Source organism: Sander lucioperca, chromosome 2 (genome assembly GCF_008315115.2).
Source record: "Sander lucioperca isolate FBNREF2018 chromosome 2, SLUC_FBN_1.2, whole genome shotgun sequence".
In the NCBI taxonomy this organism is placed as follows: Eukaryota; Metazoa; Chordata; class Actinopteri; order Perciformes; family Percidae; genus Sander; species Sander lucioperca.
In genome coordinates, this window is record NC_050174.1 from 38,843,063 (window position 1) to 38,865,708 (window position 22,646).

At 38.5% G+C, this 22,646-nt stretch overlaps 1 protein-coding gene across 2 annotated transcripts in view; it reads left to right on the forward strand.

The window, feature by feature from the left end:
• The window catches only part of fras1 (Fraser extracellular matrix complex subunit 1), a 270,430-nt gene that overhangs the window by 65,754 nt on the left and 182,030 nt on the right, over positions 1-22,646 (forward strand). For both annotated transcript variants that reach the window (XM_031305293.2, XM_031305292.2), the window contains exons 3-7: positions 8,235-8,342; positions 13,624-13,716; positions 16,673-16,832; positions 18,576-18,709; positions 19,696-19,779. In XM_031305293.2, the coding sequence (XP_031161153.1) occupies positions 8,235-8,342; positions 13,624-13,716; positions 16,673-16,832; positions 18,576-18,709; positions 19,696-19,779 (579 nt within the window). The remainder of the gene's footprint in view (positions 1-8,234; positions 8,343-13,623; positions 13,717-16,672; positions 16,833-18,575; positions 18,710-19,695; positions 19,780-22,646) is intronic.

The window sequence follows — 22,646 nt, forward strand, 5'->3', positions numbered from 1 at the left end:
TGTAGCAGGGCACTGCAGGGAGTTACAGCGTGTAGGAGGGCGTAGCAGGGCACTGCAGGGCACTGCAGGGCATAGCAGGGCGTAGCAGGGCACTGCAGGGCATAGCAGGGCACTGCAGGGCATAGTAGGGCGTAGCAGGGCACTGCAGGGCATAGTAGGACGTGGCAGGGCGTAGCAGGAATGTTTAGTAACCAGTAAGTTGTGCTTTCAGTACAACTTAAGCAGAAAAGTTTTTTTTCTTTCTGCTCCAAACTTTTGCAGCACCAGGCTAAAACTGAAACAATAGCTATGTAGCTGTCTTTGATTTGCAGTTTAAATAAATTCACATGGCACAATGTGTATACAATTTTAGACGGAACACACTGAACACTGAACACCACATTTGTTAAAGAAAAAACAACCTCAGACTCATTAAACATTATTCATCTGTGACGTTTAAAACAATACAGGATGTATTTTGTGATAAAATGCTAAAATTCACCTTCTTGTTTTACCACTTTAATTCAACCTGCCTCATCTATACTTAATACGTGACAATATAATAAGTGTCCTACAATTCCAACATTCACAAACCCTCATTTTTATGTAACAAACAAGAGTCAGAAAGTGTTTTGGGTCTTTGGGCTGCTTCTTCAACTTAATTTCTCTCCATTTGGTTGTTCAACATAAGTGAAAAATGTCAGACACCAAAATTAGGGCTGTCAAAATAACTTAATTAATCTGAGAAAAAATAACGCGTTAAAAAAAATAACGCAGATTAATCCATTCCATATTGACGTTTGACCCGGAGCCGTTCTAGCCACCATTGGCTAGAATTGGCTATTCACTGAAACTGGTAAACTACAGCTTTGTGGTGCATTTGAAGTTATTGTAAATGTCCTTTTCCCATCTGGTGGTTGTTTTTGTCGTTCAACAGCAATTTACTAGTGAAATAAGTTATTGTTATTGTTATACATTATTATTAAATCATTTAATTTTGACCATATGGCCTTAAACAGCAATAAACAAGCCGTTCTTTAATGTCACCAACTGTTGTTTAGTAGCCTACCCTTTTTTTTTTCTTTTCTCTTTTTACTTTCTTAAAAAGTATCGGTTCAGGCACCGTTAATTATGTATGCAATTAATTTCGATTAATTAATCAGAGTATGTAATTAATTAGATTAAAATTTTTAATCGATTGACAGCCCTAACCAAAATACATTGATACTCTCATGGATGTTTTAGATTGTTGAATCTGACCCAATTTGAGTCAAGGCCAGTGAATGTGGTTTGCCTAAACAATCCCAACTCATGTTCGATCGATTGATTGATTGATTGATTGATTGTCAAGAATGAACTTTAATGTTGATGTTATGGTGGTTTAGATCCATGTACATGGTGACGAAAGGGAGCCAATCTGGTGCGTTTTAATGCATAAAACAAGCACTTCTTAAACAAAACTGAGCAGATATATCAGGCTGCACACACATTAAAGTTTAATATTAAAGTTAAAGTTAATCAAGCTTCTTTTTCTTCATGCATAATTCCCCAAATAATTTGTATGGAGATAAAATGTATGCAGCATTATATCCACATTACTGATGATTATTTATCAAAAATCTCATTGTGTAAATATTTTGTGAAAGCACCAATAGTCAACCCTACAATATCGCCGCAATATCACCATCGATGTATTTGGTCAAAAACATTGTGATATTTGATTTTCTCCATATTGCCCAGCTCTAACGTGATTTGCGAGTCAGAGAAACAAGGTAGCCTAATGTTAAACAAACTATTGTTCTTTATTTGCTGTCAGCACATAATGATATTGATGTGGGGTCTACTCACTCTGCTATTACGAGGTATTGTATTATTGAAACCTGACCCAGTTATATGTTGTACACACAGATTTGGGGCCCCGGTGTGATCAGGTTGATCAGCTGTTAATAGAAAGCTGTGTTGACAGAACCAGGCTTCCCTCGAGGAGAAGCTCAAGTGTTTTCGCAGCGTCTCAGTCGGCAGCAGAGTTGCTTGACTGCTGTAAGCCATCACGTCCCCAAATTGAATTTGCCTCAGTAAAACCTTTCGTTTCTATCCAATTATAGCCCAATTACATTTTGCTAGCCTGGCAGGCTGCCTTTCTTCACCCTTCCTCACGTCTTGAATGGGAAAGTCCGTAGTTTAGCTGACAGATCCAAAAAACTGAGCCCTGTCAATGTTTGACTTTGCCTTTTGTTCTTTATTGGATTTTAATTGAATCTACTTTATTGACTCTGACTCATTCAGGAAGACACACTTTTCACTTCTCCCTTTTAAGTTAGCATGATGAGAGGTCAGAAATAACATCTCAAAGCAGTATTTTTTAGTGGAGTTAAACACCTTTATTCGATGAGTTCATTAATCAACTGAGCATGTTATTTGTTTTTTTTAAGATTATTTTTTCGGCTTTTCCGCCTTTATTTGCAGGAACAGCTAGGTGAGAAAGGGGAGAGAGAGGAGGAAGACATGCAGGAAATCATCACAGGTCAGATTCAAACCCTGGACCTCTGTGTTGAGACATAAACCTCTCAGTATATGTGCACCTGCTCTACCCACTGATCCAACCCGGCCACAGTGTTATTTAATTTTTTGTAATTTTTTTGAAATGTGAGAATTTGATGCATTTTGTCATATATGACAGTAAACTGAATATCTTTGGGGTTTGGACTGTTGGTACGACAAAACAGGCGATTTGAAGACATCACCTTGGGCTCCAGCTAAATATAACGGGCACATGTTTCACATGGCCTTTTTTGTTTTGTTTATTTAACATATCTCTAATCCAGTGTGGCACGTACAGTACAGCCAACTTCATTTAAAAACTGTTGCTGCTTTCAAATTGCATTTTCAACATTAGGAATCAAGTGCATGATATACCTAAAATTGGCATTCAAGTGGTTAAACTCAGGAGAACTCTGATGCTGAGAAAATGAAACAAAAACTGGGAGAAAAAAAACATGTTCCATTGATCCTTTTTCTAAATATTAGCTAGTTCAAGTTTCTTATATGTGAGGATTTGCTGCTTATATCATTCGTAAACTGAAAATGTTTAGGTTGTGGACTGTTAGCAATTTGAAGACCTTGTAATTTGAGAAATTAAGATGAATAGAATATTTTGACATTTGACAGACTAAATGATTGATAATAAAAAGGATCATTAGTTGCAGCCATATCATGTTTTTAATACCCCAAAGGTCATTCATATAGACTAGTCTATAGACATGATACCTTACTCCACGAGGCACCCTATTTCAAGTGCTGCTCTGCAGTGATTTTTAGCTGCACAGTGTCTTACAAGTTATATGTGCGTGGAGAAAGGAGCCATTCCCCATCTAGAAAAAAAACTTATTTTCTAATGTGTGATGCATTTTGGTAATCTCCTACATAAAACAAAAATGACTTTAAATTAATTTATTCACCTGTCCTATCCACATAATTCAGTTTGACTGCGATTCAAACCAACAACCTACCAGCCAAAGGTCCACAGTGCAAACCTCAAACACATCTCTGCCCTGTATAATTGCCTCTAGAATGTATTCTGTTTGAAAGTTATGGATCTATTTTTTTCATTACGGAATTGGAGACGTGCAGCCACGTTGGCTGAGCTGGTTCAGCCCTAAATCAAATGTGAGGCAGATATCTTTCTCCAGGGGGGATGAAATAAGCCCTCAAGACATTTAATCAACAAATCCCAAGTATGGGTCCCTGTAGGGGACAATCTCATTGGGAGGAAGGGAGGAATTGCCACTGCCACTCTCGCTGCTGTCTGCTGTATAGCTCCCCTGGCCCGGACTTGACAGGTTGGAAGGTCAGGTAATAGCAAGTTCAGGTTTGCTCCGCTGCCCCGGCCACTTTAAGAGGTCCCTGTTTACAGTGAACCTGGGGTCAATCCCATTCCGCTCGTGGTCTATTTGGGAGGCAAACAGGAGGTTGATTTGGAATTGAGCACAAGCTCCTCGATCCTCTTGGGACCTCGGCTGACATGGACTTGCCCTCTGAGCCGTGGCGCTTAGTCCAGTCAGAGCTGAAGTCACCTAGCTACTGTGCTAATTTTACCCAGCGTTATTAAGACCTAGTGACATGAATGGCAGCCACAGAGCCATAAGGGGAAACTTATTTCTGAGGCATACCTTCATGCACACAGACTTATTATATACCCTAAGTGACCTTTATACCCAATTTATGTCAAAGCAATTCAAATGTTACATATGTAGATCTGGTTTTACAAACAACAAATACACACATACAATGTATTATTATCATCTGACACTCCCACCACCTAAACACAGACACACACCTACTTTACAGCACATACACTTACACACATATCAAAGGGGCAGTTACATTTAGGGCAGATTGAATTTTATTTTGTGTCTTTAAAACATCTTTCTGATCACTGGTGAATTTCTTTTTTTCATTTAGTCTTTATTTAACCAGGTTAGTCCCATTTAGATCAATGATCTCTTTTGTACAAGAACGGAAATAAATAACAGGCGAAACACATACAAACACATAGATTTGAGTTACGTTAAAAATCATCAGGTAAACATTTGACACAGACACAGACAGCCTGGTCTCAACAGATTTCGCCATAGCTTTAAAGTTGTTTAGGGTTAATATGGTTTAAAGTTTGAGATCAGTCTGCAGTTTATTTCATGCAGTAGGTGCTGAAAACCTAAAAGCTTTTTTTTTCCGAATTCAGTTTGGACTTTGGGAATCGCAAAATGTCCAGAGAACAGAGATTGTGCTCTCATATGTCAAGTTTAAAGAGAAGATAGGAGTTTTGCCAAGAATGGCTCTGTAAATAAAAACATACCAATGACTGAGGTGGCATACACATGAAGCAGATAAATTAACTTTTAAATATAGAAGTCAAATGTTCTGAAAATGCATTATTTATGATGTGATTAGTTTTCTCAATCTGTGAAAAATAGCAAAAGCCTCTGTGTCTGTTTGAAAAAAAGAATTTGAGTGCAGGGGCTTTTATTAAGTTGTGTACGCAGTACAATTTTATATATTATACTGTATTATTGAGTACTTGTTCCTTCTCCTGTACTTGAATAGCTTTTTCATTTCATTTGTTTTTTTTACTTTCTAAACTCAATCTTCTTGTATTCACTTAAATAGATTTGTGATAAAGTTTTGTACTCAACCACTTTTCAAAAGAAAAGAATTAGTGAGTAGCCTGAAGTTCTACTGTTCTGGTCCAGTCAGAAGGTTTTTCCATTTATACGTTTGCTTTGAACCTCTTTCCCCTCGTAGGGGCAATCTGTTAGAAAGCTATCTGATGAAGAGAAGATTGTCACTACTTTGGAGAGCGTCACTGACTTGTAGTGAGATGGGTTGGTTCGGTGGATCCATGCTGAAATGTTTATGTTCAGGATATCACACTGGCCCTTTCACAGTGACCTAAAGAAGACACTTTAAAGTTTAGAAAAGGCCAGGGGCAAGTATCTCTGACAATTTTGTTTTAATGCAAACAGACACTGAGGGTGATTGGTTTACTCAGTGTGACAAACTGATCTCACTGTATCCTGTGAATTGCTCTTTGCAGTCAGAAGCCATTACCTGAGGGACAGTTTCCCTTTCTGTAATAGTGCGAATGCACGGAGGGGTACAACTCTAAGTGTCCGTTGCAGTGATCAGTGCATCTGATTTTGTATTTCATCTGGATTGCTTTTTTCTTGTATTTGAACATCCTATCCTTTACAGAAAACACTGTTCACAAACTGCTCCAAACAGCTCTATTGTAGTCCAGCCTTTACTTCAGAGACAAACGTGCGTCACTTTATAACACACCTTATAATGCTCGCCTAGCTGCTAGCATGGCACGCCCTCATACTCTGCTTCTGAATGGCTAGTAGTCCTTACCTAGGTACTGCGCTTGTGCGACTCCAAACAAAGATGGAACAGAAGTGAGATGCCTCACTCTGTAGCTAAAACAGAGAGCTCAACACACAGGGGGAAAAGAGGAGCTGCAGCAATGTACAGTTCACTAATTTTTTCTAAATTAAACCATGTAAACCTATTCTGGTACAACCTCTAAATACAATTATGAACCTGAAAATGAGCATAATATGAGCACTTTAAAAGAAATGTCAAGAGCTAAAAACGTCATTTTGCATCTTCTGCATGATCTGTTTATGCATCAACTTGTTTTGTTTGACAGTTGAGTCCTTGTCAGTATTGTTCATTTCAGATTGCATGCGTTCTCAGTTTCTGTCCCAAGAGGACGAAAGCCTACTTGGGAAAACTGCAGCGCCCCGTTCACTCCCACATTCTCTGTACTTCTGAAGGTCGCTCCTCCTCCTCCTCCCTGAACTGGAATATGAATATTGCCAGCAGAGAATGCCCATGACACGTTTGCCCTTACACAAAATGCATTACACATCTGGCTACAGCTGTGCAGAGATGCACTCCCACAGACTTGCATTTAAACACACGTACGCATAAATAGCTCAAACCACATTACAGGGAACATATCAAGTCACATATGCTCTCTTCAGGCCTTTCCCCTCAGCTGGCTTCTTTCCCTAATTCAATTTTCATTCTGTGTTGTTCTCCTTTTTGTCTGTGTCTTTCAACATGACCTATAGCTACTCCCATATTTTACTGCATGCTTACGGCATGACTTTCTCATGTACCTTAACTTAATTACCAGAGTTGTTTTAAGAATTAAGTTTGGCTCTCTGTTCAGAGCTAAGATCTGGGAAAAGAAACACAATCAGTCAGACAATCAGACAGGTTGAGAGACAGGCTTGATAATGGGCGATACTGACTCAAATATCTGGATCCGGTATGGTATCAGTGACAATAGGGCAGATCTACAGTATTCGATACAATTCTATGTTTATATACTATACATTATATACTGGAATTTGAATTCTTGTTAAACATTTTGACTAATTTGTTGCTGCATTTAAAAGGTTTACACTTGAATTATATGTTCTGTTAATTTTAAAGAGTGTTTACCAAGATGCTTGTGTATGGTTTATTATTTTTTTATTATATTCAATATTTCCTTTACTTGTACTGTATACCTGCAAGCATAGCAAGTTGAGCTACTGGGTGCACAACAAGGACACCTGAACATAGATCCAGCCACGATGTAATGCCTACTACTGTGTATCCTTATATCCTCTTGTGTTAGCATACATTATATGGGACTATTAGTGGTCTGGTTGTTACCTAAGGCTAAAGTTTCCTGCCCATTAAAATGTCTGCTTTAGTCTCTGCATTTAACACCACCCTCCCCGCCATGAAATGTCCACTCAATAAGCACAGCTGCCAGTGGATATTCCGTCATGAGTGGGTAATCAATCATCCGTCTAAATCGGATTTATGGACTGTAATATGATATATCTGAGCATATGCAGGCTGGAATATTGATTTAGTTTGGCTTTAAGCTAGCCATAATACATTTTCAGCCCTGTTTTATGAGCAATTGACATATACCTGGCATGCTAAAGGGTGTGGCCAACAACTGGCAGAAGTGATCTCCAGCCTTTCTCCTTTTTTGCCCTATCTCATTGTGTAGTTGGCCATGATGCTCAAGGCTTTTAATCAACAACGAAGCAGTTTCACTCCACCTGCAGCAGAAATACTTCAGTGTTTTACAGCCTGATGATAAGAGTTCAAAGTGTGAAATGATTTTCTTATGTGGTGTTCACATTTTGTAAACTAGAGCAGTAAAACCTTACTCAGCTATCATGGACCTCACGGAGCCTATAATACAAACTGCTGCAATGCATGGAAGCAGTTCTGATTGCCCTGAATATTACTCTGATTAATATAAATCCATTGTTTCTTCATTTAATGTGTCTGTTCTATATCTATATACTGCATATTGTACAGTGGTTTTTATAAAGTCCGGCATTTGTTTTGTGTCAACAGTGGTCAGGAGAAAATTCACTTTAGGAAGTTAGGCAGCAGAGGCTGTAAATCAAAATGCAGGGAGACTCAAGCTGCACTTTACTGTACCTGCAAATCTGCTAGTGAGAAAAAAACATTTTTATCAGTCACATTAGTATGCATAAAGGGACCTACACTTTTATTGTCATTTGCACCAGCTGTCAACATTAACATGACATGTGGATGTGTTAGGATATGATAATGGAATGAAAGAGTGATTTTTTGATTTAATTTATTTTTACAGTGATGAATCGGGTCTGCCCTTGGTAGTGTTTCATGTCTGTTTTTTTGTTTTGTATTGACAGAACAACACATCATGGAGACCGCAGTCGTGTCAGGAGTGTACCTGCTACAGCGATGTGGCCATTTGCAGGCCCACCATCTGCCCCAACCCACAGTGTGACTTCCAGAGGGTAAGACATTTTACATTTAACAGGAGAAGTTTGGGTGCTTTTTATTTTGGGATTGAAAACAGTAGGCAATTCATACCAAGGGAAACGAGAAATACATTTTTCTAAAGGATAAAGCTGGTTCCTTTGAGCATGTATATTTCTTTAAAGAAGATGTGTGTCCCTCTTTTTGTACTTTAGTTAAATGAAAAAAGGGCTCAATAATTTCCTTAAACAGCTAGCCATACTTTACTCAAACAGGAGTAAATTTGTTAGGGACTATTTTCGGTGGCAGCCTGATTAAAGTGCCCATATTATGAAAAAATCACTTTTTCTGGGATTTGGGGTGTTATGTTGTGTCTCTGGTGCTTCCACACACATACAAACTTTGAAAAAAATCCATCCATGCTGTTTAGAATGAGATACGGTTTCTGAATGTGTCCTGCCTTCAGTCTCTGGGTGAGCTGTTCAAAATCAGCACGGCTTGTGACGTCACAAGCCGAAACGAGCAGGCTAACCGCAACCATTAGCTCGTAGCGTTAGCATGCTAACGCTATGGCTAACGCTAGCATGCTAACGCTAGCATGCTACCTCGTTCTCAATAGCAAAGCACTGCTACAACACACACAAGTTCACCATAATCTACAAAAGAACTACTTCCATGTGCGCCCTCATTTAGAAGTCTCCCAGCTAATCCTGCCTTGTAACTGACCAAAGTTGTAGAAACAGCCTCTCTTTTACTGTCTATGGAGCTAGCTAGCTGACATGATCTACATCTGAGCTACTGGGCATGTGCAGTGCAATCAAAGATAGTACAGAAGAAGAAGAAGAAAAGAGGTCTCACTCTGTAGCTAAAACAGAGACCAGGTGAAAAGAGGATCTGCAGCAGTGAGAGAGAGCACTGCAGTACGACACAAATATGGTGTTTTTTGAAAATTAAACCATGTAAACCTATTCTGGTACAACCTTAAAATACAATTATGAACCTGAAAATGAGCATAATATGGCTGCTTTAATACACATTCAGTGTGCTAATTAGTAATTCTGGCAGCGGGATGGTGTACATGGGATTGAGTCTAAATAAACTACCGTGAGTGTGTTCATGGTAATGAAGGAACATGTCACCCAGTGTGGCTCATTGATGTGTTTTTAATAGTTTTTGGACAACAATGGAGCTCTATGGCACAGAGGAATGTATGAAACTCTGACTGCACAGTAATACTTGTTAGTGGGATCAATACATTTTTGGTTTTGGTCATTTCACAGGATTTGTTGATGATAAAATAAATCCAGTCACAACTTGGACATTTTTCTGCATTTAGTACGTTTTAATACTAATAAAGTACATGTATTATCATTTAATAAAAAGAAACATAAACATTTTATGGTTTAAAAAAAGCATTGTCTCTGTGACATAACATGAAGAGGATAATCGCAAGCAGCAGTGTAGAAATTCAAGAAGCTGGGACAAAAGTTTTCATGTAAGTAAAACAAAAAGTCTGTCCTGTGTTCTCACTTGAGAACTAGAACTAAACGTTAGCTGTGTCCACTAAAGCACATGGACAACACAGGAGTTTAAAAGTCTAATAATAAGAATATGTCTTCCAAAGCATCTCTACCTTTGAGAAACACTTTCAGAACTTTTTGGAATAGGACAAAAAACGGGTGGGAGCATATGGGAAAAAAGTTGTTTTATGTGGTTAAAAATGCAGACCCACTGTCATGGTGTAATTCAGAAGTTAGCCACAGAATGCAAAATACTCTAAATAAGCCCCTGGACTGGACAGCAACCACAATCGGTACCAGATCAAACAGTAAGTGAATAAACTGTATGCCCTTACATATTCAGAATCCCTTTTAGTTATATTTTAATCTGCCGCTCTCCAATTTTACCTTGAAGTACAGGTCTACTTTGAAGGGCCCGTTTACTAACTTGTGTTTGTGAGTTGCCTATTTAATTTGCCACAATGACAACTGGTTGGAGACTGTCAGTAAGTTTCAGCCTAGCTTTCTTTGGCTCATTTGAATTTACAGGAACACATTTTCAAAGCTCTTTTTTACTCCATCTATCCGGCTGTTCCGCCCGTGCTGCTTCTTCATTGTGATTTAAACCTCAACGCCTGCGGCGATGGCATCAAATCCAATCCCAACACTGAGCTAAAGCAACAATCAATGTCTAATGAATTCCACTCTGCTGGCTAGCAATCCAATGTTAATTAAAAATAAGTCATCATGCTCACCAAGCCGTGTGCTCCCTCTATTTAAAAAGCTCTTCAAATGTGACTCCCTGTCACCTACACTGTGATTAAAAAAAAAAAAAAGGATTCATTAGGATAGCAATTTATCAGCTCTCTGGCTATCTTTTGAAATCCACTTCCATTATCTACAAGCTTAAATTTCCTTATCCTAGAACTATCTTAATATTTCTGTAATGTTCAACACTCTGGGTAAATCGTCTACTACAGATGTGTATGTCTGGATAGGACAGCTCATGTCTTTGTCGAATAGCATTTTTTAAGTAACACATTATGACTGAGTGCAGGAATTCATGGAAGAGTTTAAATTCAAATTTGGGCTTCAATTATCATTATCAATTAATTTGCTGAAAATGTTCTCGATTAATCGTTAAGTCTATGAAATATAAAAATGTAGTGAATAATGCCCTTCTCACCTTCCCAGTGTCCTTAAATTGCTGTTTGTTTGTTTTGCAATTGTTGATTGCGTCTGACCAACAGTCAACAATCATATATGACAAAAACAAGCAGCCAACCTGCAGCTTCAGCTTCTTGATTACTAATTTTCTTTCGATCGACTTTTTATTATTGGTGCTCGAATTCACACTGGGGTTTGTTTTTTGTTTTTTGTTTACATTTTTTAAATAAAATAATAAAAATGGAGGGAAAGCTGCCTCAGTGTGATTTCTGTTCAATAATCCAATCATTGGTACTTCATTATATAATTCACCTTCACTTTTTTCACTGTTTTAATTTCACAATTTTATTTTGCAATGCTTTTTTAAAAATGTACATCCTAATAACATACCTGCAAGCTAGTCGCTTTTCGTCGAAAATCGCCGTTTTGAATGGGGAAAATGTCATCCACGGGAATCGTGTAGATCCAAGTTTTTATTTTTTTTGGGGGTACAATCTCGGGAGTTTCAAAAACCCTGACGAACTTCCGGCAAATTTAAGATTTGCTCTGCAAGTCAGTCTGGCCAAGAGCCCATTCAAGCGCATTTCCAATTTTTCCAAATCGAGGCACCAATCACAACCATTAAGGCGGGCTTTACACGATGACGATAGCGCAGCGACGGCAAGCAGCTTTTTTTTTTTACATTCAACATGATGGCTACCGAACTTTTAATACATCCATGCTACCGAAGCGCAGCAACCCGTTGATGCAGTTGTCGCTGCTACGTCACCTGGATCGTTGGTCTGATTGGTTGAAGGACTATCCAATGCGCCCAGAGGCATTTGAGCGGCGTCCGTTGGTGACACCATTTGGAAATGAGCTTGATGAAACCTTGCCCAGACCCACTCTCAGTTACAACTGAGAAGGGTCTGGTGTCAATCAGGCTAGTCTTTGGTGATACGTCTTTGTGGCCAATCACAATCAAGATAACGGCAGCGTCTTTGAAAAGCCCCTGGCTGCAGCTTTCCTTTAGCTTTTCAGCTTCAGCTTTTCTCTAACGTTGTTGTGAACATGTTTAACGTTAACGTTATAATGGAAAGCAAGCTTGTCGGCTAGTCTACTTGTCAGCTAATGTAAGACCAGCGAATTGTGTTGTTAGCCTACGATGTTAGTTCAATGTGAAGGATTTTGGCAAGGCTATCTCCTCCACTGCATTAGTATTGTTATCTGATTTTAATGTATGGGGGGGTGGTGGCTGTATAAAATGTGTCACCTTTTTCAACCTTTTTCAGAGTTTGCAGGTATGTAATATGCACATATGTGGCTTAAAAACATTATAGATGTAACAATTTCCTTGCTTGTTCAAAACCAGAAATGGCTCCAGCATCAGAAAATTAAATGAGATTGTTTTAAAGACTGCATAAAAAACAGAATGGATAATTGACCTGAAACTTCAATTCATGAAAGAATTACCTTTAAAACTGAATTATATCTTTGTCACCTCTGTTCTACAAATACACATTTACATTATTTTATAATCAGACAGAAAAGTGGCTTGTAAATCTCAAATTCACTCTTCACTGTTCACTGGACTTTTTATTTTCCTGCAAAAGCAACTGCAAGAGTAGAAAACCTTTAATCTTATTACTGTAACAATGCAGCAGTCCAGTGATAAATAACACTCTGTTCTCCCTGAGCCTGAACCATCTCTCTTTTTTTTGCAGCAATACAATCTGAAATTGGATCAAATTCTTGTACTACAGCCATATTTTGGTAATTAAATTTGAGGCAGCAGACAGAAACAAGCTCGAGGGACTAAGAAATGAAAGGTTCAGGAAAAAAGAGAGCTTAAATATATGAAAACATTCAGAGGTTTAGATTATTAGTGTTTATTATTTATTATCATAAAGTGGCTGTCAAAATTAATTAATTAAAATTAATTATTTATCTTAAAATTGTGCTTGTAGATGATCGATTTACAATATAAACCCTCGGTCTGGCTAGCTGCTACCTGCTACACAGCTCACTCTCCATCTATTTTATTTTCTCACTTGTTATTTAGTGAGACGCTTATGTAGGTGCCATTCTTCTGCTTGTTCACATGCAATTTGTGTGCTGCTGCAGATTCGGTGACCTCTATTCATGTATTTTCTTCTCTTTTTAAATTGACACAAGACATTCTCTGAACCTCCTTCAGGGTTGTTTTCAATCACCTTATACAAATTGTATTATTCCCCTCCTTCTTTTTCCATTCCATATAATTTGTATTTACAAATAATCGACACCCAAACCATTCACTGGCTCTGTCTGGCCCGTGCTGTTTCACCATTTGCTTGTTTCCACACGTTCTTCCTCAATCAGTGAAGCGCGGATAAAGAACTGTGTTTGAGTCTGTATTGTAATATGTTTTGTAAAACCTCCACAGCGCTCGCTATGTATTCTACACGCTGTGCATGCCTGATAGAGTCTTCATATTTCCATTATTGTCGGTTCTACTGTGCTATTAATGTCATGTCAGTTTATTTCCATGGAAATGGACAGTTTGTAGTTGACAACTTTTATATTCATGCTGGTTAAAGGGACCCACACCCATTTTCTCTTTCAGTCTCTGGGGATTTGTGTACTTTGGTCATGCTTAGTGTGTATTTATATTGTGTTTGTCTTTTTTCCAAAGGGCGAGCGCTTGAGGATCCCTGCCAGCAAGTGCTGTCCGGAGTGCATCCCCTCGTCCCAGGGCTCGTGCCAGTACGAAGGAGTCGTTTATGGAGTAAGTGAAAGTGTCAGAGGATGGCGAAAATACTCTTCTTCTGTTTCTGTGATCCCACCATTCTACAAAACATTAATATGCACACACATACACACACTGATATTTTAGACAATAGTGTGCTTCCAACTATGTGTTAATTCCTTTCCTGTTTCAATATGACAATGCCCCCGTGCCACAAAGAAGCTCCATAAAGAAATGGTTTTCCCAGTTTGGTGTGGAAGAACTTGACTGGCCTTCACAGAACCCTGACCTCAATCCCACATTTGGGATGAACTGGAACGTTTAAATCTCTGCAGCCAGATTTCAAAATCTGGTGGAAAGCCCCAAACCAGAAGAGTTTGAGAGGCTGTTATAGCAGCAGATTAATGCATTTAGTGTTGGAATGACAAGTTCAATTATCACATATACGTGTATGTGGTGTTTTTCTAAAATATTGGTGTTCAAGTTATTAGAAAATGGATTTGAGTGAAATTTGGTGGGAAACCCTAACTCATAAACATTAGATCCAAGGTAATTAAACCCTACAAATCGCTTTTCAATGGCATTTGTTTGTTAAATTTGGTTGCTGCTGAAAAACTGGTTTCAGAGACCCACTGCCTTCCCGCCTCCCTCTCAGTAAACAAACAATCACTGTCTTGTTCATCTTCCGTCGAGTGGCCTCCGGCTTAACCAGCTGGACTTTTCAGCATCATGGCCTTCTGAGGTCTTTACTGCATCTTCACTGAAATGATGTTGCAGACTCACTACTGCTGCTCATTTCCTAGGAAAAACTATGTGGAAAAACTAAGCTTCTAGATTTAAATTTATTTTCCCAGAATCAGATTTGTTTTCACAGCCAGTACAACACAGAAACATAGAGATATACTCAGTACATAAACATAACTGTTTTCTTTGTCTCATTTGTGGATGTTTTTTGGAAGACTTGACAATATTTTCTACCAGTAGTCAATATGATGATATTTTGTAATTCAGTGTAACCGCATTTTTCTGTCCGAGCCCGGCCCACATCCGACAGAGCAGTAACCGAACCCGGCCCGAGCCCGACAGGCATTCAAATATTTATGTCCGAGCCTGACCTGAGCCCGACACAGTTAAAATCTCATTTTTTTTCTCATACTAATGACACATGTACGTTTGTTTGTGTGGAAAGCCAGCTTTTATTAAGCAACTGTAGGAAGGCATTTGGAAATGTCAACAGATGAGTGCATCAGCGCACAGTGTATGTGTTTCGTTGTCACAGCTATAAACAAATTTCCACACACAGGAAGACGGATGTTAGGGTAATATTTTAAATTTATTGTAATCACAAAAACGAACCTTTGCATCAAGTGAAACAGGCCCATTGGCTACCTACATAATAAGCTGTTTTAAATTTAAAATGTTCAGTGCCTTATCGTGCTGATGTGACCGAGCCCGACCCGAACCCGAACATCATTTCTAAATATCTGTCCGAACCCGGCCTGGGTCGAGTATCCATCCTCTAGATAAAACATTTACAAAGGACAGCTCCAGAATCAGCACCCTGGACAGCGGCCGTGACCCAAATTAGCATACAATTGACTGATTGTACTTTAAATGTCCCTTATTGTAAAAAGTAAGATTTCCATGTCTTTTTTTTTCTTTTAAGCAGATCAAGGTGCTATATAAATACTGTGAAAGTATCAAAATGTTTAATCCACAGAGAAATGCCATCAAGACTTCTGTACTGTTGTGATGTCACAACTATACTATAAATAGGTAGTTATACAGTTATTCCCCGCCTGCAATGGAGGTATAGGGACTCTGAGAGCGCAGATGAGACGACCCGGAAACGCTGACCAATCACAGCAGACTGGGCTTTTTCGGAGGGGGGGGGGGCTTAAAGAGACAGGCGCTTAAACAGAGCGTTTCAGGCAGAGGGTGAATACAGGTATATTCAAACAGACAGTATGATTAAAAAAATAAATGATGAACATTAAAGCATGTAAACATGTTCTAGTAAAAACCCAATATTCAAGTATGAACCTGAAAATGAGCATCATATGGGACCTTTCACAAAAAGCATATTTGCTGCATACCAAAACCATAAAAAGCTTTTGCTTGTTGTTTGCCACATGAATCTATTCTTTCCAGGGTGAAAAAGCATTTAGATAAATTCTCCATCAAAACTCATACTAATGATTTATTTCATGCAGGGTAAAGAAGATTTTATTGCACAGCCTGACGCCTCAAAAAATTAGTTAAGTCAGATCCTCACCTCTATCATTTAGACTGCGGGCGACATCGGCATGCTGATATCTCATTTAGAGTGAAATAACAACACTGAACTCAAATATCCTCGAATGGATGTACTCTGGTTTAAATACTACTTTAATTAATACCCCAGAGATTGTTGTGCAAGTATCGATTCCATCAATCCAGTTCTGTCTATCACAGAGTATAAACACCCTTATGGTTTTATACCAACACATGTTGGCCTGAGGCATTTTCTCAACACTAGTATATACTGTACACATATGAATAAAATGATCAAAAGAAATCTAGGAAGATCGCCAACAAGCTTACAGTCCACCTCAAGCTGAGCCAACAGTCGAAACCCATCTTTAACTGGGCATACTGTTCTTCTGAACAGACTTATCGTATAAATCACACATCTGCATTTCAGTTTTCAAATGTGAATTTAAAGTCCTCTCACAGTGCACCTCCTTATGCACATTCACATACTCCCTCTTGTTTTTCTCTCCCCTCCTCTCTTCCCATGGTCTGATACATCTTTCCTCTACGTTCTCCCCCCTCTGTGACTCTGTTCTCTTGTCTGTCACTCAGACTTAGACTTACAAAGTCGTCTCGTCCACAGAGAGCAAAACAGCTTTCCTTATCCCACTGTCTCTCTGGTTCTTCTTCTTCTTCCTCTTCCCCCCCCCCCTTTGATTGTATTTCTGTGTGTGTAACTGTCTGTTTCTCTGGTTTCCCACAGCATGACAGCCAGTGGAATCCCTCACCCTGTTCGGTGTGTGTTTGCTCCAGAGGAAGTGTATCCTGCAACGTTAATCCTTGCCCCCCTCTCAGCTGTCCTGGGGACCAAAACCCATTCAACCCAGCTGGAGAGTGCTGCCCCAAGTGTGGCCGCAATGGAGGTGAGGGCGGTATCAGGCACGCTGTACAAACAGATTTGAAATGCAGCATTTTTCATTTTTGTTTTTTAACTATAAATCACATTGTAACATTTACTGTACTGTGTACTGTTTTTATTGGCTTCCTGTTCCATGCAGCCCTTTTGTTTCAGTGTATGTCTTAAGGATATGAAAATTAACTCCTGTTTCATCACCTTAATGTAGATTTTCTTTTCTATTTTTGTAAATTAAGGTTACAGTGTAGTTGCATTTTAATGCAGTTGAGAGAAGAGATTGTTTTGAAAGCTCTGTTATCGGTGCATTCAAGTGCTTGTGGGAGTCTCAGACATGCAAGCTTTGAGAGATGCATGAGTGCAGAAATCTTTAGAGCAACAAAATACACACGATCCTTTTCACAACAGACATGTTTGCTTGTTTGTTGTCTTTCAACAGCTTTTGTTTATCAGTCAGACAGCATAAAGTGTGTTTCCTTTCACCTGTTTGTAGCCTCATTTTCAGAGATGCTAAACATTCGATACAAACTTTAGATATTGCAAAACAAAGTCTCTGCCTAGAAGATAGGAAATCAGATTGCATTTTAGTGAGATTGGTCATTGCTCGAAATTTTTCTCCACTCAAGAAGTGGCACATAAAAAAACCTATAATGTTTATCAGTGATGCCCTACTTCACCATCGTATCAACAGCGCCACACATTTAGACTGGGAGAGACCTCAGGCAGCTACTGATGACCAGTTATATTCCAGTGCCTTTCTCAAGGGCAGTTCTACTGTAGCTGGATTTCTCACTTGCTACGTGGTTACTGATGGCTAAAGAAAGGCATGCAAGTAAACAAGGGATCTCACATATACACAATATAGTGCAAATTGCATAAGCAACTCTATGAAACAGTGACAAACCAAACAATACAAAATACCGCATGCACACTAAACCCCTAACACCATAACACACAGATGGTGCATCCATCCACATAAAACTGCAATGAATATCTAAATGTTTCCAATGCAAATCTTAATAAAGGAGATAAATGGTTTTCATCTAGTAAAAATTATTAATTATTTTAGGGTTACAGTGGTGAATAATATGGGTCTGAATGTTACTGGAAAGTAGTTATAGCTGGTGACTTCTCATCACACTAAAAATAAAATATCGTAGAAGATCATTTAGTGATTTTCCAAATTACAGCCAAAAAAGAAACTCACTTCTTAGGTAAATACATGAATCCTGTAAATAAATTAAACCTTGTGATGCATGCTGTTCTGCCTCATATCTTAAAACTTTGATAACCCTTTATTTATTTATATACAATTTTTAATTGACTAACCTCTTCAGTGGTTCAGTCTTCGGGGGACTATCTAGGAATATCTGCCCTGGTGAGAGATCACTCAAAAGTGTAGAGTGTGTGGAGTCTTGTCTTCTATCCGAACAGATTGTTGTTGTCACAAACTGTTTAGAGTACACAGACCAGTTGGATCTGAGCTGAAAGGTTAATCTCAACTCTAATGATGTCTTGGATCTGCTATAATGCATCCCAACGGTTAGCAGCTCATTAGCGACTTCTTTTCCCCCCCCCCTCAATGTAAATCAGTGAGTTTGAGGGCAAACAATGCTCCAACAGTAAGCTCATTATGGGTCATTATGTCATTACCTGACACCCATTTTCTCGGTTTACTCATTCTGTGTTTATCTCTGTGTGTGTGTGTGTGTGTGTGTGTGTGTGTGTGTGTGTGTGTGTGTGTGTGTGTCAGAGTCTTGCTCCTGGCAGGGGACTGTGTACAGAGATGGTGAAGAGTGGAAGCCGAGCCTCTGTTCCAAATGTGTCTGCAGCAACGGGGAAGTCCAGTGTTTGGTTGCAGAGTGTCAGCAAGTGGCCTGCAAACCGGTCAGTTTCTGGAAATATAACACACACTTTTTAATTATGTTCACACTGTTGGTGACAACGGCTCTGTGTCTGTCTCTCTCAGTTCACTTTGTCCAAATTCAATAAACCTACTGGCATGAAATGTGCTTTTTTTGCCCTGAAAATCAAGTAAAAAAAGAAGACATTTTATCCAATACAGTACATAATTAATTATCTATTTCATACTCGTACATCATCTATATAAAAATACTAGACAAAGATGCCCTTTATTTCTTATCCACTGCATCTCTTACAGGTAGCTTCATTGCTGGATTGCCCGGAGCAATGTTTCAAAAATACAGACTCACCTCTTGACTTGTATATTTTATACTTTATATATACTTTATATATTTTAGATTTTATAAATTATAATTAAGTATAAATTAGTCCCACAGTGTGACTGAACCACCCAAAAGGACAGCCCACGCTCATCTTTCACTACCTGCTGTGTTTTGCCTAGCTCAACACAGACTGAAAGCAAGAGCAAACTGCAAGCCATAAAAGTATGCAACATACACCTTCCAACAACTCAAGAAATAACTCCAATAAGTACTATTCTGCTTCTTAAAAAACATGATATCTCGATTTAATATTTTAAATTTTTTACTGTTTGGCGATTTTCATTCCTTGGATGTAATGTGTAGGAGTTTGAGGTTGTTGAAAGGTGTAATTCACAGCAGCACACTAGCAATTTCTCCAGATGATTTGCAGACTTTGTGCCAAGCTAGGCCAAACACCTATCTCTGTGCTGGTGGCACAACGATGAAACTAAAAATGATCTTATGTAAATCTTGGTAAGATTCCATTTGCCAAAATGTCAGGCTGTCTTACAGTATTATCACAGCTTATATTTACAGCGTGTATCTAATATAATTATATTATAAAACAGACTGTCTCTCTCACACACACACACACACACACACACACACACAGTCTGACTTTGTTTCTCTCTTCCTTCATTCCTTCAGCATGAGAACTTGGTGATCCAGCCAGGCCACTGCTGTCCTCAGTGTGTGTCCAATCCCTGTCTGTCTGCTGGTAAACAGTACCAGGTAGGTAACCTGTGTTTGTGTGTGTGTGTATGTGTGTGTGTGTGTGTGTGTGTGTGTGTGTTTGATGTTAAAATGTTCATCATCTAATGACAGCTCATAAATCTGTACTAATGTGACCTGGCACATTCTTTACTCTGTTTTGTGTTTCTCTGCACAATCTGTTAGAATATTTTTATGATGACAGGGAGACTTTGACATATCCATGTATGTATTTTTGTGTGTGTGTGTGTGTGTGTGTGGGCTTTTTGATATTGAGTTGAGTATAATCTCTCCTCTCCTCTTATCTCTAATCTCAGTCTACTTCACCTCATCTGCCCTTACTTGCTTTCTCCTGCTGTGTTCACAGCGTACACGCACGCACACATGCACACCATCCTTCTTTTACTGCCAAGTTTCTCCTTTGATCATGTGTATGTGTGTCCCATCCTGTCTAATGTGTGTTTGTTTCTTAAAGTGCCCATATTATGAACAAATCACTTTTTCTGGGATTCTGGGTTTTATTTTGTGTCTCTGGTGCTTCCACACGCATACAAACTTGGAAAAAAAACCCATCCATGCTGTTTTGAGTGAGATACGGGTTTCTGAATGTGTCCTGCCTTCAGTCTCCGTGTGTGCTGTTCAAAATCGACGAGGTGGCTAAGCGTAGCATGCTAGCTCGTTCTCAATGGCAAAACACTTCTACAACATACACTAGTTCACCATAATCTACTACTACTTACATGTCCCTGTTCTGCAGGTATTCCACGCAAAGTTGGAAGTGCGCCCTCGTTTAGAAGAAGTCTCCCGGCTAATGCTGCCTTGTACTAACTGAAGTTGTAGAAACAAACCGCTATCTGATGTGATCCTTACCTAGCTACTTTGCATGTGCGACTCCCAACAAAGATGGGATAGAAGTGCAATGCCTCACTCTGTAGCTAAAACAGAGAGCTCAACACACAGGGTGAAAATAGGAGCTGCATCAATGTGCAGTACAACAAATATGGTGTTTTTTGAAAATTAAACCATGTAAACCTATTCTGGTACAACCTCAAAATATAATTATGATCCTGAAATGAGCATAATATGGCCACTTTAAGACACGCACATGCCTATGCAGCGCACACACACACACACACACACACACACACACACACACACACACACACACACACACACACACACACACACACACAAACATTCATTCATGTTTGCTTCGGAATGACTTCAGATGTGTGTTTTCTTCTTCTTCAGGGTGTCAGGAAATGTCAGGGTGATCTCTATTTGTTATACATTAAATATAATGACTTGCTTTTGATTCTCAAATAAACAAACCAAGTCCATAAATATACACACATGCATGCATGTACATGGATGCGCTGTAGCAATGGGCAGTATGAGAAACATGTTTTTTGAACATCAAAGCATGTAAACTTATTCTAGGAGACCCCAAGAGTACAAATATGACACTGAAAAGAAGTATAATAGGGGCTCTTTAAAACTCAAATTAGAAAATTCACAAATAATTGGTTTTCTCAGTGAAAGGACCACAATTATATTTTGTTTTGTTTTGTTAGATACAGTAAGTGTTTGTTCTGATGCACTTTTATTATTTATGTCAATACTGCAGAAGAGATCGATATTAGTTGCTGTCTACAGGAAGCCCTTTAACCTGACATGATACAGATTGCACACTAAGTAACATTTGTGTGTGTTTGTGTATGTAGGGAATGTCTTTAAAGATTAGGACTTCATTCGCATTAAACATGTTCAGATCTGTTTATTCAGACCTCTTTATATCAGCATGTTTGTTCAGGTGAGAAAGAAGCTTTTTGAACTCTTATTGAACCAAATGTGAGTTTCACTCCTCTACAAAGAGATCTGTGCTACAGTCCATTATAAATCACTCACATTTTAATTGACATATATATTTCATATAGACATTTCATATGTACAGGTTAGTGATGTTCAAAGAGCTCTTCGAAGTGCTTTACAGGGTTTTGATCTTTTTGATAAATGTCTGTAATAAATATATATATATATATATATATATATGTATATATATATATATATATCAATGAAGAATATCTTTTTTCTTGTGAAATAATGAATTAATTTGCAATCTCTATGCTTCAGTCAATATTTAATCGAGCAGTTTAAGCCTGAAGAGGTAGGACGTTAGGATTTAATCTGACAGCTACAGGAACTTGACCCCAAATTGAAACAGATTATATATTTAAGGCCCGAAACACATCAGGCATGGAGCTGCTGTGTGGGACTACTTAACTTAACTTTAGTGTCCTGATGAGGGAGTGCACAGACTGTCTCTACCAGGGAGACAGAAGTTTCTAAAGAAAGGTATACTGTTCATGGCTATTTCATTAGGGAAAATTACGAATAATCTAAATTAACAACTCAGCAAAAATATGTAAGAGGGGTCTAGTCGTTTTTAGACATTTTGATACGGAAATGTTACATACGTTTAAATCATTATTTATTTGATAAATTGCTTTAACAATTGATTATCAGAAGTGTCATGTAAGGTAATGTAAAGGTGCAATATGTAATACTGACAGCTAGTGTTTAAAATAGTTACTGCACCATTGGGGTCATTTTTAGATTTATTACAGTCAATATATTACATATTGGACCTTTAATGTAAATACTTCTGCGCAGATATGTGTGCAGGTTGAATGTACTGCTGCTTCTGTTTTCTTAGAGTTCAGTTCTTCACGCTCTGTTGTTTGTTTGTCATAATTATGTTGACAGAAATCTAGGTTTCATCTTTGACCCAGCATTAAAATTTGACAAACAAATTAGCTCTGTTGTCAAATGTAGCTTTTTTCATCTCAGGACTATTGTTAAACTAAAATCCTTCCTCTGTCGTAAGG